Source organism: Monopterus albus, unplaced genomic scaffold, assembly GCF_001952655.1.
Source record: "Monopterus albus unplaced genomic scaffold, M_albus_1.0 scaffold88.1, whole genome shotgun sequence".
Taxonomy (NCBI): domain Eukaryota; kingdom Metazoa; phylum Chordata; class Actinopteri; order Synbranchiformes; family Synbranchidae; genus Monopterus; species Monopterus albus.
Window position 1 is genome coordinate 1,544,303 of NW_018127968.1, and position 17,150 is coordinate 1,561,452.

At 41.7% G+C, this 17,150-nt stretch overlaps 2 protein-coding genes and 1 long non-coding RNA gene across 4 annotated transcripts in view; 1 reads left to right on the forward strand and 2 right to left on the reverse strand.

The window, feature by feature from the left end:
• Positions 1-1,339: 1,339 nt before the first annotated feature.
• Positions 1,340-11,188, reverse strand: asmt (acetylserotonin O-methyltransferase). Its single transcript, XM_020607638.1, has 8 exons — positions 10,929-11,188; positions 9,982-10,156; positions 9,738-9,867; positions 8,892-8,960; positions 6,458-6,576; positions 4,013-4,153; positions 2,682-2,804; positions 1,340-1,984 (listed from the first exon to the last, which is right to left on the reverse strand). Exons 1-8 carry the CDS (start codon positions 11,010-11,012, stop codon positions 1,767-1,769), a joined length of 1,059 nt encoding a protein of 352 aa, XP_020463294.1. The 5' UTR covers positions 11,013-11,188; the 3' UTR covers positions 1,340-1,766.
• Positions 3,328-5,290, forward strand: LOC109964372 (uncharacterized). 2 transcript variants are annotated; one of them, XR_002275503.1, is made up of 4 exons: positions 3,328-3,437; positions 3,567-3,707; positions 4,021-4,112; positions 5,020-5,290. It is a non-coding gene; the product is annotated as an uncharacterized LOC109964372 (long non-coding RNA). The 2 variants fall into 2 exon arrangements; XR_002275502.1 differs by having other exon boundaries at positions 3,567-4,112.
• Positions 11,189-11,920: 732 nt separating the features above from the next.
• The window catches only part of akap17a (A kinase (PRKA) anchor protein 17A), a 7,181-nt gene continuing 1,951 nt past the window's right edge, over positions 11,921-17,150 (reverse strand). Inside the window, exons 4-8 of the mRNA XM_020607691.1 lie at positions 16,999-17,144; positions 16,525-16,737; positions 15,213-15,361; positions 14,477-14,717; positions 11,921-14,242 (exon numbers count right to left, since the gene is read on the reverse strand). Coding sequence (XP_020463347.1) covers positions 13,322-14,242; positions 14,477-14,717; positions 15,213-15,361; positions 16,525-16,737; positions 16,999-17,144 — 1,670 coding nt within the window. The 3' untranslated portion in view covers positions 11,921-13,321. The remainder of the gene's footprint in view (positions 14,243-14,476; positions 14,718-15,212; positions 15,362-16,524; positions 16,738-16,998; positions 17,145-17,150) is intronic.

Here is a 17,150-nt window from a genome sequence, read left to right on the forward strand (position 1 = left end):
GTTATGGGAAAGTTAAGTTTTACAGGTAATTACAAATTTGGATTCATTCAAATTCATCCTTATTACTTCATTAAATGAAGTGCTAAGAAAACCTGTTTTATCTGTGCATTTCCTAATTTAACTGAAATTACAAATCATCCTCAAGAAACATCAAGTGGCACACAGCACCAGTTAACCACCAGGACATTGGTAGTACTAAGCACTGGGTACTATCCCTGTCTCCGCACAGTCAAACCATCTTCACCTTTTCATTTCCCTTCATTAGGCCGACTCTGTGCAAAGATTTGACATCAATTCTAATTTGTTGTATTTTGAAGTCTGATTAATTCACAGGAGAAAAATAAGGAGAAATGAGCATAGAGGGCAGCGAGAATGAGTGGGTGTACAGGGAATAGACCGAGAAATGAACCGTTGTGGTGGAGTCATCTGAATGCAGACCAGGGTTCAGATAATATTGGTTTTGAAGGCTGATTATGATATATTCAGCTAAAGAGGCCGACAACTGATATTTTGTGCAATTATCCTTTGGCAAGCCTATTTAAATGCCATAATAAATGACAGTTGGTATTAACATAACTGAATAATAATTATATTCACAGATACTTGTGTGGAGTTTCTCACTGACAACCAGTGCAGTGTGATCAGCTCCATATTATTTTCTAGCAGACGACATCAGAGAGGTGGAGCACGGTGACAGGCTGACTTTCCAATAAAAGGCCAATATCTGCATTTTGAATACATCCTCACAGGAAGATGGGGGTGAAGAAAAAGATCTGCTGGGCCATTGTCAAGAAGATTTATAGAGTCACAGCCATCATTACAGTGAGTGTGTTACAAAGACAATTTTACTGTGCTGTTATGAGCAGTGAGAGGCAAAAGATTCAGCCACAAGGTTTAGGAATGTCTGATGAGAACAGATATATGCAAGGAAGGTCATCGACTTAACAGTGAGACCGGTGGCTCAAGCTACAGACCATTCAGGCTGACCTTTGCACTGTACGGTTAATCATTTACAGCAGAATCAGACTGGACTGGGCTGAATCCCTGAGCTGATGGTTCAAAACAGGATGGTTTCAGAACAAGGGATATGACTGAGTGGTTAGAAAGTGTACATTTACCACAAATACTACGACACTAATCAATACACAATATTATCTCTACTGCTGCTACTCTCAGTAACACGCTCTCTGCATGCTTTCATACTCCATACTCTCCACACCGCTGACAGTTGATCTTCCTATTTTGATGTCAGAGGTAGTTTAAAAGCAATGCATCTCAAGGTACATGATAGATTTTTAATAGATCTGTTTTGGAGGTCTAGAGGACTGAATTACTAGATTTTCACTGGGAACAGAAAAATAAATTCTTATGCAAAGAAATGAATTAAATTGGATCAAACCTTCCACACAGTCTGAACTTCCCACTGGCCCTGTACGATATGGTTCCACCTTAGCTATCATGCTAATGTAACTAGCAGTAGATGGCAGAGACTCTGTGTTTTTTAACAGTCTTGGTAGCTGCAGTTGCATGCTGATATTTCACCAGTTGATTAGGCTGTCTGTCTTTGTCTGGGCTGAACACAACAATAAAGATGGCATGTGCAAAAGCTGTTTTTCTGCAATAATGTCAATAGTCTGTTATGGCAGAGGCATGAAACAGAGCAACTGCTTCTCCTGCAGTGACAACTCCTCTCACGTTGTTACCATGAACATTATTATGCCTCTGTGCTGGTGATATTTGTGGCAATATCTCAGGAACGCCTTGAGTCATGTCTTTTTGTGTCCCAGCACAGCGTCGTAGATCTTGCCAGTGAGCCGGTGCTGGATGTCAGTGAAGCCGGCAGACGTCAGCAGGGCAGCGTACTGAGCAGCTGACCTCTCACGGCCCTCCGTCTGTACCAGCATGTTGAGGGAATACAGCTGCACGGTTAGCGGGCCAGTGCCATCCTCGTGGAGCAGTGCCTCCACCAGCAGCACAGCGCCACCTGCAGGATGAACAAAAAAGATGAGCTTTGTTTGTTTGTTTTTCTTTTTTGATTTTCTTTCTCCCCTTCTCTGACTGATTCAAAAAGTGTTCTGGCGAAGCAGAGCCAGCTAGTGATAGGTTTGTTAACCCAAATGAGGCAAGTCTGTCGCTTGCAAGTAAAGGTTGATGGTCAACTAGCTAACTGGTCAACTGCTGGCCAACTGTTTTCATTTACTTGGATTAAAAAAGGAAACAAGGCATAGTAATGGTCACATACACATTCGTTTACAGCAGACATTTTGACTTATCCAACACAGGTGGAACTATTAACAATTGCTGTATGCAGTCGTTAATGTCATTAATTCACCTGTGTTTACCCTGCTGTGACAAGTCACACTATCTGCTGTAAATGACCACTGACAAACATCATACACACTGTATGCACTGCCCAGTAACACTAGGTTTCCCTACCCTTTTTATTTCTTCGCTTTTCTTCCTTCCCCTTATGTGCACACACAGATATACAGACAAAAACACAGGGTTTTCTACCTCCTGATTGCATCTAATGCTTTTGTGTGTGTGTGTGTACAGCTGTCTTTGATCAAAGTCAGAAGGACAGATTTTTCTGGGATCAGCTGCATTGTGAGACACAATCTGCCATCTCATTTCAAGGAGGGGAATAAACAGCACTCACACACACCCTGACAAACACAGACCTGGTTTGCAGGCTTTGTGGACTCTACTGAGTAGCTCTATGCAGTGTTCGTCTGTCCAGTCGTGGAGGATTCTGGCAAGGATATAGAGGTCGGCCTCCGGCAGGGGATCTTTGAAGAAGTCCCCTAAAGACAGACATATACAAATACATGCATAACACACACATCACCCGTATGCAATGAATACCTAAGACACTGCTATATTTGATTTCATTATTTCATATACTTTTTAATTTGCTTGACAAGCCTTCCAGCATTATGACAATGATTCTGCTAGTGGTCTACATACTGAAACGTAATTACTACAAAGTGGTGATGTGACCTAACAACTGATTACAGCATATTTCCAGATGCTAACATTCAGACAAGACATGTCTGGGGATTTTAGTTTACCAGCAAAGACTTGATGCTACAACAGTGTATAAACAGTAATAATAAATTAATGATGTATATAATGTGTAGACCAGAACAGCTTCAGTGCATCTTGGCACTGACTCTCCAAGTCTCTGAACTCTACTGGAGGGATGAACACCATTCTTCCAAGAGATATTCCCTTGTGTGGTGTTTAGATGATGGTGGTGTAGACGCTGTCTAACATGTTGCTCCAAAATCTCCCATAGGTGTTCAACTGATCTGAGATCCGGTGACTGTGAAGGCCACAGCATATGATTCACATCAGTTTCATACTCATCAGACCATTCAGTGACCCCTCGTGCCCTGTGGATGGAGGCACTGCCAACCTGGAAGTGTCCCTCTCATGTAATCAGGGGTTTCTTTGATTTGTCACTGCTTTCGTTTTTCTTCCAATAATCTCATGTCCTTGCTGTCCATTATAGCTGCAATATTTTAAGACAGTGCATCTAATTTTTCGTGTGTTTCGTGTTACAGCTCCTGTGGTGTTCACCGTCATCAGTGCTATGAGAACAGCAGGAGAGGCAGAAATTGATTTTGGCTCGTGGTTTTCAAGATCAAAGATTTCTCTACATTAGCTGCTGTGTTGGAGAGCCGACACAACAAAGGAAGAGTGAGGTATAAATTGACACTTTTGTACACGTTTTCAGCACAACAGCTCAGTGGGATAATGGAGACGCACATGCGTCAGCATCAAGAGATTTTTATTCTGCTTTTATTTTCAGATCCAAGTACTATACATCGACTGAAAACATTTTACAGTCAGGACTTACAAGTCAACCCACAAATACACTCAGTTTAATAACCACTAGTTGTCACACCTTTTTCGACCCTCACCAGTTTGCAACTCTGTTTTTTGCACTTGAACTGGCTGCATATGATTATAAATGTCAAGTGATTGCATCCACTTATAACGATGTTACCTTGGCAGAAACTTATCCTCTGGTCGGCCTCGCTGACAAAGTGTTCCCTTGACATACGCACCACCTTGGGGAGGTCAAAGATCATCACGGCGCATTCTGGGTAGGCTGACGTGAACTGCTTGGCTAATGCTCCACTGCAGCCTGTAGAGAGAGAGGGAGAGAGAGAGAGAATATTGCTTTTAGTTACCACACAATGAAAATACTGAGCCTTCATTAAACAAGGGAAAGCACCACTCTCACACACACAAACATACACATAAGTGTCACATGAGTGGAACAGATGCCTTCAGGTATGTACCCATTATTTATTTGCATGATTTGTATTCAGTTAGATCTGGCAGCTTTGGGAATAGGCTTCATCTAACATTCATGCCAGTAAACCAGACTGGATTGAACTGAATGTAGAGTGACAGAGAGACAGTCGCTTTATATAGAAACAGAGCAGAGCTGCTATCCAGGAATCCTACTAAGGAATCTAATCCAAGGAAAAGCAAACACGCAAACACAATTTGATTTGATTATCTGGCTGATTTTACATGCATTTGAAAGGAAGGTAGTGTTCTCTGTCCCTCGACTGAATCAGCCCTTAGACTGTATATAAGGATGGATGACATGGCACCACTTCCTGCCACTATGCAAACTGGAAGCCAAAATATTGCAAATATGGGGGCGATCATCTCGTTTGTATGGCTTTTGCAACCAAAATGAATATAAAACAATGCGAGAGAGAGAAAGCGACCGATAGAGATAGTGCAGCAAATTTGTAAAAAAGAGAGGGACAAATGAAGAATGAACGAATGGGACAGTGATAAAGAGGCAGCGAGGTGGAATACAGGATCAAAGCCTGGTGTGTGTGTGTGTGTGTGTGTGTGTGTGTGCATAGCCCTCTAGTGCTTTCCTGTTAACATGGCCTGCTGCTGCTCTATCAGTGTGTATTCGTACAAGATGTTTTCAGTTTTTTACACAAATGCAGACACATACACTCTGGATTTATTACTCTGGCTCAGACATCAAGCAGGAATCAGCAGAAGAGAAACTCAAAGAGCAGCAAGAAGGAGCAGAACCAGCACACTGTACAAGACCCCAGGCTAACCTGACCGCCTCAGTTTGTTAATGACCTCCTTTGACGGGAGGTGTGTGTGACTGTTACAGTGCAGGAACTGTGTTGTATTGTTTAGTTTTCTTCTGTCTTGTTGCATTTGTATTCTATTTATTTAGTATATTTTCTGATACCCATTTATTTGTGCAGATCATTTAATTAAAAATCACGATATATAATAAAACTCTACCACTACCATGTGTTTATATTCCTGGTATCTACAATACAGCATGTTCTACTTCACTACACAGTAACTCCATTAGGCTCATGGTTGTGAAGGCTTTCCATCAGTATCGTAGCTGGACACTGGTGAATGATGCCTGCATCCACCCTGTTTAGCTGTGAAGAACTTGATTCTACACAACAAGATCATGGGCTGGCTGCTCAGCCTGTGAAGACAGTTGCATAATATCTTCTGTGGTTCTACAGAGAGCCTTCTAAAGTCTGAAGAAACAGACTGAGATATCCCTGATGCAGATGTCATCAGGGATATTTCAGCTTGGAGACCCCCAAGGATTTTTAACAGGGACAGTAAACACCAAGTGCAATACTAAAATACTGAAGTACCACTTTAAAGGCACAATCGGTGGTGTAAATGTTAACAAACTGCACAGACAGTATCTTTTTACATTCAAACTAAATCCAACCTGTTTACATTTAGTTTCATCTTGGCCTACCTAATAATCTGGCGACTGAATGCACATTGGATGTAGACTGATACCTGATTTGGATTAAAGTCAGCGAGTTGGCAGAAAGTTGGACAGACCTGAGCAGCAGGTGTGTAGAGGCACAACAGATGTTGTGTGAGAGACAGACTCCTAATGGGGAGCTGCAGTCATGCCCTTCACACTCCTTCACACTCCAATCCAATTTCATCCTGCTCTCCTCTTGACTCGTGTCTGCATTTCTGCAGAAGCCCCGGTCTTATATTGTAGAGTTCTTCTTGTGTTTGTTCATTTTTTTCTCCCTCACATTTGTGCCATTGTGCTCTTTGCTCTCACTGTAAAGCAGTGAGACCGGCTGTCCTCATTCACATTTATACATTTTACACAATTCAAACAGTCTGGTGTGATGAGAAGGCTGACTGATTTATTTAATCAAAAACTCAAAAGAGGTTGTGGACGATCTCACAAAGGTCACAGTCGACTGTATGCGTGTGCTTTTTCCTTTTGTGTGCACACATACAGCACCATACTGTATAAATGTGTGTGTGGCTGAGCCAGCTGTTGCTCAGTTAACACATGACAAACTATTTAAATGTTCATAATGACTCTGAACCCACAGCCTTATGGAAATTAGATATGGTGATCTGACAAACACACACACAGACACGCACAGTGACTTACCACCAAGGTCGCAGATGACCGTGAAAGGTGAAAGGTCAAAGGCTGTGACCACGTCTCTGCCACAGATGTTCCAAATGGAGTCCATTAACTGCATAAATGTCATCATCTCCTCATCAGATCTACACACACACACACACACACACAATACAGCAAGTCATTTTTTTCCTGCCTCTCATTTATGTCTAATGGTACTGAGGCTAAGATTTTTTCATCATTTTCTTTAAGCTGTCACCATAGGGGCTACTCGATCAATAAATAGTCCACAGAAAACAGACAGACTCACACATACACACACACACACACACACACACACACACACACACACACACAAAGCCTGTCCTCATATACTTTCTCCCTGTGGCGACACGTGTATATGAGATGGGGTGCAGCAGAACAGAAGAGCCTGTGGTGACTGCTGCTGCTCAGAAACCTCCACTTCATCAACCAGCACTCTGCTCTGCCACGAAGGCTCACACACACACACACACACAGAGCATTCTCTATTCTATGGCAGTGAGATTGATTTATCCATACTTCCATACTGTGGAGAAGTGATAAACCCTCTGATTATTGAGCAAACTTCAGATGACACAGTGACCTCCACAAGAACTTTGAAAGTGACTCATTGCTGCTGCTGATGTACCTGCAGACTGTCTGCTTTAATTTGAGAACATTATGGACACAAGTTATTGAATACCCCCTAACGACAGCATCTGCAGCCCTTTTCTGTCTCCTGTCAAACGGAGGAAAAAGCCTTAACCTGGTTATCTCTGTCCTTGTTTACATCACTATAACATCAGCATGGTTTTTGACCCATCTGCTGTCTGAACAGACAAGTCTTGTATTCATCAACATCACTGCAGGTCTGTTATTTCTCTACAGACTGACCTGTAGTTGGCTGCCTGACTACTGATATGTCTTTTACTGCTGTCTTGCTGCTCTGGCCTCTTCACCTTATCAGCAGTAGTTGTAGTAGTAGTTGTAGTATCAGTGTTCGTGTGAGTAGTGGGTTAGCGTCTGTATTTTCTGCTCTAGTTTCAGTTATCTGAATGCAGTCCATTCATTTAAAGGTGCTTTGTAACGATGACCAAGCCAAACCCACCAATTTTAGTGTATAACCCCTTAAAATGCCATAACTTCTAAATGTTTTACCTACAGAAACATGATTTCAGCTGTGAAGTTTGAAATCACCTGACACATGACCCAAAAGGGCAAAATAAAAAAATTAAAAAAATAAGCAAATAAAAAAAAATTACTTATATTTAGATGAAAATATCTCAACATGCAATGTGCTGCTTAGGTTTGAAATCTCAAAGCCTCTCTAAATCCATGCTCTCTTGTCAGTTTCCTCTCCAGATCTTTTCTGCTTTCTCAAGTATGAGAATTCAAGCAGTAGACTTGGCTGTAAATTATTCAGGTGCAGAACATGGCTGGTTACATGGTGATGACTAAACAAGAGTCTGAGTCATCCAGCCAGCTTTGAATCATTCTGTGTCTGCTACAGTGCTCCAAGAATATAGTGAATGACTTCAGTGAATGTCTTGAGTGGTCGTTTCCCCAATCCACACACAATTTTCACAGGGGAAATCAGCAGGGACAAACAACTGCTCCTCCACATTAAATCAATTGTGCGCAGGTGTTAAAAATGTTCTTTTTCATTTGCAATCAATTAAAGCTAAATTGCAAATTCATCTGCAGAAGGGTGTACTACATTACAAGGGCATGATTCATATTTTGAATATTGCCATCTTGCATGCATCTTTTCCTAATGAGGTGGTTTCTGGAGAATGGGAAGCTGCTTTCCCTAAGGATATGAGAGCAAAAATGAATTGAAAATGGAAATATATGTACAGGCTCCAAAAGCCAAGATACAAGAACCTAAATTGCATGATTGCATGATAACAAAACACACAGTAGCTCGCATTCATTCCCTTTCCATCAACATACAATAGTTTGGCAGATCATGCCGTGAAGAGGATAAGAAGGCAAGTTACTATTTCAGTTTTGATAGACTGACATTACTTCACAGTGCAGGGCCTCGGGCAGGCCGAGCCAAATCTAATTCCAAACAAAGTGTGAAACTTTGAGTAAATGACCCATGAAAACTGCTGAACAGCAGATTAGTGAAGTGTGAAAACTTTGAGCATGAGATGTTATGAACACACAGAGTCCTCAAGGACAATGGCAGATGTATTCTCTCTCTCGCTGCCCCAAGCCTCCTCACACCATTGCTCACAAGCACACAACCTCTATGTCTTTGGCTCCTAATGAATCCCACGAGTCAGCTTTTTGTGGGTAGAAGAGAGAACAGGGAGACAGATAGGCTTCAGATGGAGAGACAGAGATGGAATGTAAATGAGAAGGAGTATGTGTTTCATCTGTGTGTGTGTGTGTGTGTGTGTTCGTGTGTGTGTTCATCAGAGGCCACTTCTACCTGTAGAGAGCTTGAAACAGGTCTTCAGAGGTGACTCCAAAAGCCTTTTCATATTGGTTTCTTCCCTCCCTAGGACATGAAAAAGTATTTATATATGAAAGCCATATAGTGCTGTGTGACTTGTTCGATGATAATTCCCTCATCCCATTTGTTAGAGAAGTATCCAACATCTGGAATCTAGGTATTGATCATCTTACTACTTAAAATTCACAGCTGAAAGAGACAGCAATAAAATCAAGTGTGTTGACATGACTTCACAATCATCTTCTGTCTAATGAGATGAACAGCATGTTTCTATTGCATGCTCTTCTTGCACAAATGAATTAGTAAATTCGATCAAGAAGCCTTATTTCTTTAGATCTTTTTCAGTGTTTCTCACAGATGGACTTGTCAGCCACAGTGAATCCAGTCATGCTGTCTGAGAACTGCTGGCTGTCCTCCCTCAGACATAACAATGAGAATAAAATCCATCGTGAGACACTGTTCAAACAGAAAAGCAGGACCAGAATCCATATCCTCAAGCTACAAATCAAACCTGCAGTTCTCACGGCTCCTCAGTACCAACCTGTGTACGATCTTTCTCTTAGCCGGCTCATTTGACTGAATAATATTCTGCCAGTTCTTTTGTAGCATTGTCCTTTCAACCTTAACAACAGTTATGGCAGCCATTTATTTGTTTATTACTGATTGCCTTTTCGGTTCATCTGCCCCTGCAGCATTATTTGTCTCCAAGTTTACAGATGCTCAGAAAATGAAAGTGGTTTGAACGTTTAAAAAAAATGTACTTGGCAGTAATTTGCCAAACGCAAATGCAGAATGAATTGTGGCTGTGCTCTGTGTACTGACCTGACAGCATCAATCAGGTAGTGCCAGCACAGGTAGATGGTTCTGGAGCTGTACTGGATGGAGTGGAAGAGTGATGAAGGACTAGACCGGGTCAGGTAGACACTGGCCTGCTCTGTGTTACTGTAGAGCACTGAAACAGGGGGTGGGAGAGGTGGATGATGAGAGACAGAGGAGGAGTGTGATACTTCTGGATCTGAATGACAGCATGCTTAAATAGTTGCAATTTGTACGTGTGTGTGTTCACCTCGTCCATTGTCCTGGTGTGTATTGAGCAGCTGCAGGCCTGTGCAGGCAGCGAGCAGTCTCTGAGTGCCGTCCAAACTGGCCCCAACCGCCTGGCTGATCTCCTCTGCTGACAGGGGGCGCTCTGCACCCAGCAGCACCTCAAACACACCCAGCTCACAGGCTGTGAACACAGTCTAGGTGAGACACAGAGGGATCAGAGTAGAGGATTTACTGTTAGAATAGCACAACTCATGCTCTTTCACTAGTGATGCATCATATTTCTTATTCCAGCTTTACTTATTTTTAGAAAAAGATGCAGCATTTGGTTTGAATCAGCAGCCAATAGGTACTGCAGAGTATATTCACAACTAACCATTTCTTGCACATCATGCACAACTTCAACTGCCCCATTCTTCTGATTTTTACTTTACACCTTCTGCTGCATTTATTGCTGTTTTCAGCCTCTCATCTATTTATACCTTTACTAGTTAATACATTCATTCATAAACTGACTGAAAAAAACTGCTCCAACAAAAAACAATATTAGTATTCGCATTTTTCTTTTAAAGCTCCTATCGTTATGGCTCTAATCTTTTTTACACCAGTACAAGATCAATTGATGCACAGTAGTAAACATTTAAGGTCAGAAGGTTAAATGCTACAGTAGGTATTTTTGACATGCAGTAGGAAATGCATTGGTGTAAATGACAAAAGTAATTAACAATGGTTGAATTCCATTTAGCCACATCAGTTTCAGAGTCTGGAATTCTGCACGATGACTTAATGGCTTACTAGTAAACTTGAACAGGGCAAAGCCATTGTTAATATTTCTAGTAAGACTTGTGGTTTCCCTATAGAAGTCAAAACGTCTGTTATGAAAAAGTTATGTCATGCCAGTAACCTTAAAATGAGCACCAGTGGGCTAAATGTCTATATAAAAAGGTGCATGCATAGACCACGCGTTACCTTTGAGATAAGGAATCCTTCCATATATTCAAGTATTTTTCTGGGACATGTGTTTGCAGCAGGTGTCTCCTCAGTTGAACACATCTCTTAACATTCAGCAGTGGCCACAGTTTGCACAAGAAGCCCAGAAAAGTGCGGTGGGTATTGTAGTTTTCCAAGCTGTGAGCTGAACTTCTCTGCAAATCTTTTAGACTCCGTAGAAGCTTCAACAGGTGTACGTATGAAAGATGGTGAGAACAGTAGCAGACTAAAGCCACAGAAGGTGATAGCAGCAGTACCAGTGTGAACAGCAGTGGGCTAAGCTGATTACAACCAGATAACCTGGATTAGAGCAGGGGCTCAGGCTATGTAAGACAAAGAAACAACTCTGTGGCAGTACACTGCTGCCTTGTTCATTATCACTCACACTCACATGGGGACTTTGATTCAGCACAGACTCATATCAGACCCGTTTCCCACAATGTTTTCATGACCCCAAAATGTGATCAACAATATGGAATGACCAGACCTCTGCAGGACTCCCCTATGAAAGATGTGCATATGGCCTGACTGCACTTATGCCGAGACGAATGGCAGTAATAAACGTAATGATACAGCCTGTTGCGTCACATGCCATGACACTAATCAGTTTGACAACTAATTATTCATCAACAGTTCGTTAAACCAGGGGTGTACGGACAGGATACAGATATGACAGCTTTCTTCCTTCACACAGGGCCTTGGGGAAATCCGTTTATATAAAGACAAAAACAGACAGGAGTTGCTCAGATCATGGCCACAACATCATGCAGACTGACTGACAACATGTAATTCTGAGAAAGAATTTGCATTTTGGTGATCACAGTCTTGCATAAGACAATTTTAGAGTAGAAAATTTAGCTGGCATAAGTTCAGAAACCTAATACTGGAACCTGAGTCACAGTGTCATAAAGCTTCTAATTATAGTGACAAAATTGCAAATATCAACAGAAAGAAAAAAGGTTTTCAGAAAGTTCCTATCATGGATTTTTATTGTAGATGTGTATGCAAGACATCAAATGTGGCTTGCCATTACAAGTAACAACATCAAAAAAAGAAGCATAAACAAAAGTGTGACCAACTTCCCCCCTTACTCTAATTCAGTTACAAAAACAGTCCGTACAATAACTAGCAAGGCTAAAAATGTTTCCGGTACTACAACGTGAGCCTGAAAACAGGCTAACCTCCTATTTTTTTTAACTTGGTACTGTGTTTGTTAGCTAAACAAATATTAGACGTTATTCCTGACTTCTGACGCTCTTGAAGAAACTGGACCGCTCTGAAATCCATCACTTGCATATGGTCAGGGAAAAAGGGAGTGTACTGGCTACTGAGTCAGAATCAATGTCATCATGAATTCAAACATCCTGGCTCTGTCAGAAATCACTCTCACTACATATACATATATATATTTATATATATATATATATGGTTTAACCAGTAGTGAGAAGTAAACAAGATTACTTATCATGTTGTCTCATCTTGTCTTCAGTGGTGGAATCCATAAAAGGCACCACATTGTGGGATTGTTAGCAAAGCTTTGAGCACTGAGTAACTTTTGGGGGGGGACAGTATATTGGATGCATTCCCACAGAATTCAAGTACTCAAATAAAAAAAGAGAAAGAAATATAAAATAAACAACCCTTTCTTAATTAAAACTATGATCAAACATGCTGCCTCTTGTTGTAGAATTCAGTCACATGTTTAACTGAGCAGCTTAAAAGCAACACAGCCAAACCTGTAGCAGTATTCCAAGAAATATTTTAGAAGCTAACACATGAAAATGAAACTAGCAGATCTATCAGTTGGTCTAAAAACAGGAGTATGTATTTTAGTCTGTGGAAGCTTCACATTTGAAATGCAGCAGCAGCATTCTTCACTTCTAATAAAATAAATATCAAAGCTAAGGGTGTATAGTGGATCACTAACTTTGAACCTAAGTTTAAGACGCAATTGTGTTTATTCTTGTTATAATTTTCAGGGTGGGGTTTAGTGTACCCTGTACAAATGCTGATACATTATCTTTCACATATTGTATAGTCTAGTGAAACCAAACAGTAAAGCTGAGGTTTATTTTCTCCCATATTGTTAAGTCAGAGCTGCTGACAGTATCTTTACTGTGAACTACCTAAAATTTCAAAGATAAATTTTACTTTCTACCACAACAACTTCCAAGTTTCTCACATACATATGCTGCTTTAGTTGTTTCTGTGGTGTTGATTAGACTTCTTAGTTTTTTTTTTTTCCTAAACCAAACATTTCTCCAGCCATTTGGTCACATTGCCTAATTAAAGGACCAAAATACCCGTTTTTCTTCTAAAACTTGTTGCACTTTAAGTATATATCACTTAATAAACTGATGATATTGGTGAGCTTAGCGTCGCCTGGAGTGGCTCCTGTCTCTATTGTTGCTGTGTCTCCTGTATCTTCGACTGTAATGACTGTGACTCTTCCTGTCTCCGCTGACATTGCTGCTCCTGGAGCTATCTCTGCTGTATCTTCGGTGACTGCGTCTTCGGCTCCTACCCCTGCTGTAGCTCCTCCCGCTGCTGCTCCTGCTCCTGTCTCTGCTCGAGCTCGTGCTTCTGCTACAGTGGCTATGGCTGTGCCTCTTGCTGCCGTGGTGACTGCAGCTCCTCCTGTGATGTCTGGAGCTCCTCCTATGACGACTGGAGCTCCTTCTCTTCCTGTTGGAACTGTGGGAACGCCTCTTCCTCCCCCCACTGTAGGAGCTCCTCTCTCTGTGGGAGTGGTCCTGGTCTCCCACTCGATCCCTGCTGTGCCTGCTGTGCCTGCTTTTCACCACCTCTTCCCTTCTTCCCTCCCGGTCTTTCTTCCTGTCATCCGGTCCTCTCCTGTCTGTGACTCTTGTTTTCCCTGAAACTTGGTAGTGCACACTAGATTTAGACACCTGCTTCTCTTTGCTCTCAGCTGCCACAGATCCATTCACCTGACCCAGGACCTCCGACATCACGTCACTGCCACCAGGACCAGAGGCCTCCTCTGTTGTTACGCAGCCAGCCTGGTCCTGCATGTCTGGAGGTTCTGTAGTTCTTCCATTGCTCTTCTTCAGCAGGTTGCAGAGGAGTTTCTCTCTTAGCTCCTTCTCTCGGCGCTGGAGCTCCAGCGCTCGCTCCTTTTCCACCTCCACCCTCTGGAGCTCCTCCTCCTGCTTGCGTCGGCACACCTCCAGCTGCTGAAGCCGGGCCAATTCCTCCTTCTGTCGAGCCTGCTCCTGCCTTTCCTTTTCCTCGCGTTCAGCCCTCTCCTTCTCCTCTTGCTGCTGCTTCAGAGTCTGAGGAGGAGAAGGAAACAATGCACGTAAAGATGAGAGAATCAATAAAATTATTTGTGGCAGAAAAGCGACAATATTACATTATTATTCTCATGTTAAACTCATCCATACAAAAACTCTTTTTGGTTCTACAGGGGTTTGTGCTGTGCAATATGTCAGGCTGGGAGGAGTAACACCCTGCAGTGTTGTCTTCATATTGAACAGACACATTTTATCTTTGTGTCCATGATATACCTTGGCCCTGGCCAGCAGCTCAGCGATGAGCCGTATAGATTCAAGGTTGCGCTGAGCCAGCAGCAGCCTCCTCTCCTCCATGGCGATCTTCATCTGCAGCTTCTTCTGTTCCTCCTCCTGCTGTCGCCTCACCCTCTTCAGGTTCTTCCTTTCTTCTCTCTTCCGAAGCTTTTGCTCTCGCTTCTGCAGCCTCTCCTCCTTTTTTCTCTCCTTCTCCTCCTCTTCGTGCTCCTTCTGTTTCCTGGAAAAAAGCGAATTTAGCATCTATGAATATCTGTTGGTGTGGCAGGTCAATTTTTATTGTGATTGCTGTTAAACAACTACACAGCAATGCATTATTACTTTACATGGTACTGAGCGGAAACTAAAATTAATATTTCAAATCTGGCAATGATCCCCGATTCATTTAACAAACAAATTTTACTTTCACCAGACTTAAGATGATTTTTCCACATGCTCAGGTAATATGCCTCATAGTAAGTTGCGGCCTGCTCACAGAAAGGTAATTGATAGTAATGAGATGAGATGTCTTGTTGGTGATCAGATTTAAGTCAAAGTGCAAGCTGTATCTCCTAATGTTTGCTACCTGCTAGCTGAGGTGTATGACAGTCTGTTTTTAAGTTCTGGGCTTCACCTTTCCACAACTGTTCTGCACAGTTATATGAATCTCCTCTGGTTCTTTTTTTTTTTTTTATTCCAAATTTGCTTTCCATTGCTCTTTTGTCTCCCATCATACCTCTCTTCCTCCTTGCGGCGCTCTTCCTCTTCCTTCTCCCGTCGTTTCTGCTCCTCTCTCTGCCTCTCCAGCTCCTGCAACTTCATTCTCTCCAGGCTCCTCCTCTTCAGAGCTGAGTCACTCATGTGCTTGCTAGTGTCAAACATCACCTAAAGAAAACACAAAAATACACAGAAAATATTTTTATGGTGTACAATGTGTCAGATCTGCCTTTCAAAAGCAGGTGTAGTGTTTGAGCATCTATTATGGTTTATTTCACTTTGTTATGCCCTTTTGCTTTAAGGTACAGTCATTTCAACCAGTCCAGTAAAAGCACACATATTAATTACAACATGATATTGATATATTATTATACCACCCTGGGGAAAACTCACGTGTAATGCAACTGAGATATAACCCCTTTTGCTCAGACAGGAGGTGGTGAACTACAACATACCCCCTCTTTTTTCATTTATTTAAACAACAGAACCAAATTACAATATCTTTTGTACCTCTGTGTTTTTATAAAGACCCTCCTTTGCTTTTTCTAACCTATTTTAGATTTCACAGTGAAGCCTTGAGGCTTAAGAGACCAGGTTCTCCTTTACCCTCATTACTTTTGAAAATGATGCAGCTTTAATTCTCATTCCACTAAAAGGTCTTAAAGCTCCTATGTTACTGTGAACAGCTCAACCTCTTAGCAACATTGTGCACATCAGCAAAACCACTAAAGCAGCTGCAAACCACTGGGTAGCCCCACACACAACAGGCACGCAGATTAATGAAGTCTCTCAGTGGCCATTCAGACCAAAAATAGCAATGTGTTTAATAAAACTGTAAAGACCTGGGATGGGGGGGGGCTGCAGGTATCAATGAGAAAATATGGTACAGCCCATTAATCCCAGCTTGACAAATACATCCATGAGTTTGTGGGCTGACCTGATGCAAACACTGTGTTTTATAATACTATGAGGAAGGATTTTACAACTGTAGAAAGACAATGAATGTGACTTAAGCGAAGAAGAAAACAAATAAGCTAACGAGAAAAAAGGATCTTTCTGATGAGTTTTCTCAACATTCTGTCCTTTAAAGTTTGTCCTAATCAGTTTCTCTCTAGGACTGAATATAAAATATATACAAATACACGCTAGTAAATCAAGCCTGGTTATGTATATGTGGTGAAATCAGCTCACCCCAATCTACCTACGTTCAGGAAACAATTATTTAAATATTTCAGTCAAATAACGGAGACAGAAAAATGTCATTCCTTACAGTGTTTTTAACCATTAACATGGATAGTGCTGTGCTTTACAACCATTAGAGCATGTAGTACCTTAATGTTGCAGGCCACTGCTTTTCCATCATCTCCTTTGAGCATCAGCTTCATGCCGCGCAGAGTGTCTATGGCCTTGGTGAAACCACAGTACTCCTGGTACTGGACATAAGCCTCAAAGTTCAGATGACCCCCAAAACTGAAAGTACTAAAGTTCCTGTCCAGCATTTCTTCTCTGTATGGGTCCAACATAGGGATGTCAACATTTCGCACCTACAGTTCAAAGATAGAACAGTGAACATAGTAAATGCAATGTTATTTACATGATTTCTTAAAACTCAAATGACTTTTGGTGCTCTTGTGCAATACTTTATTGCACTACACTATATGTAAAATTCATATTTCATTTATTTGTAAAGATTACGGGCCACATTACATGAGTTGTGTCCTGTTTCTAAATTTAAGAAACCATATTTGCATTTGTATTTCCTGTTCAACACAGAAGAGCTGGAAGAAAAAAGTTAGATATACTACCTTGCCAAAGCTCTGGAAGACAGCAGTAAGGACTTCTTCAGATGGCCGGTCAGGGTACTGGCTGTCCTTCTGGCTGAACCAGCGGCAAGGAAGCCCCTCTAGGCGGATAGTGTCAGGCCGCTCTCCTGGCAGAGTCTCATTCATGTCTTTGG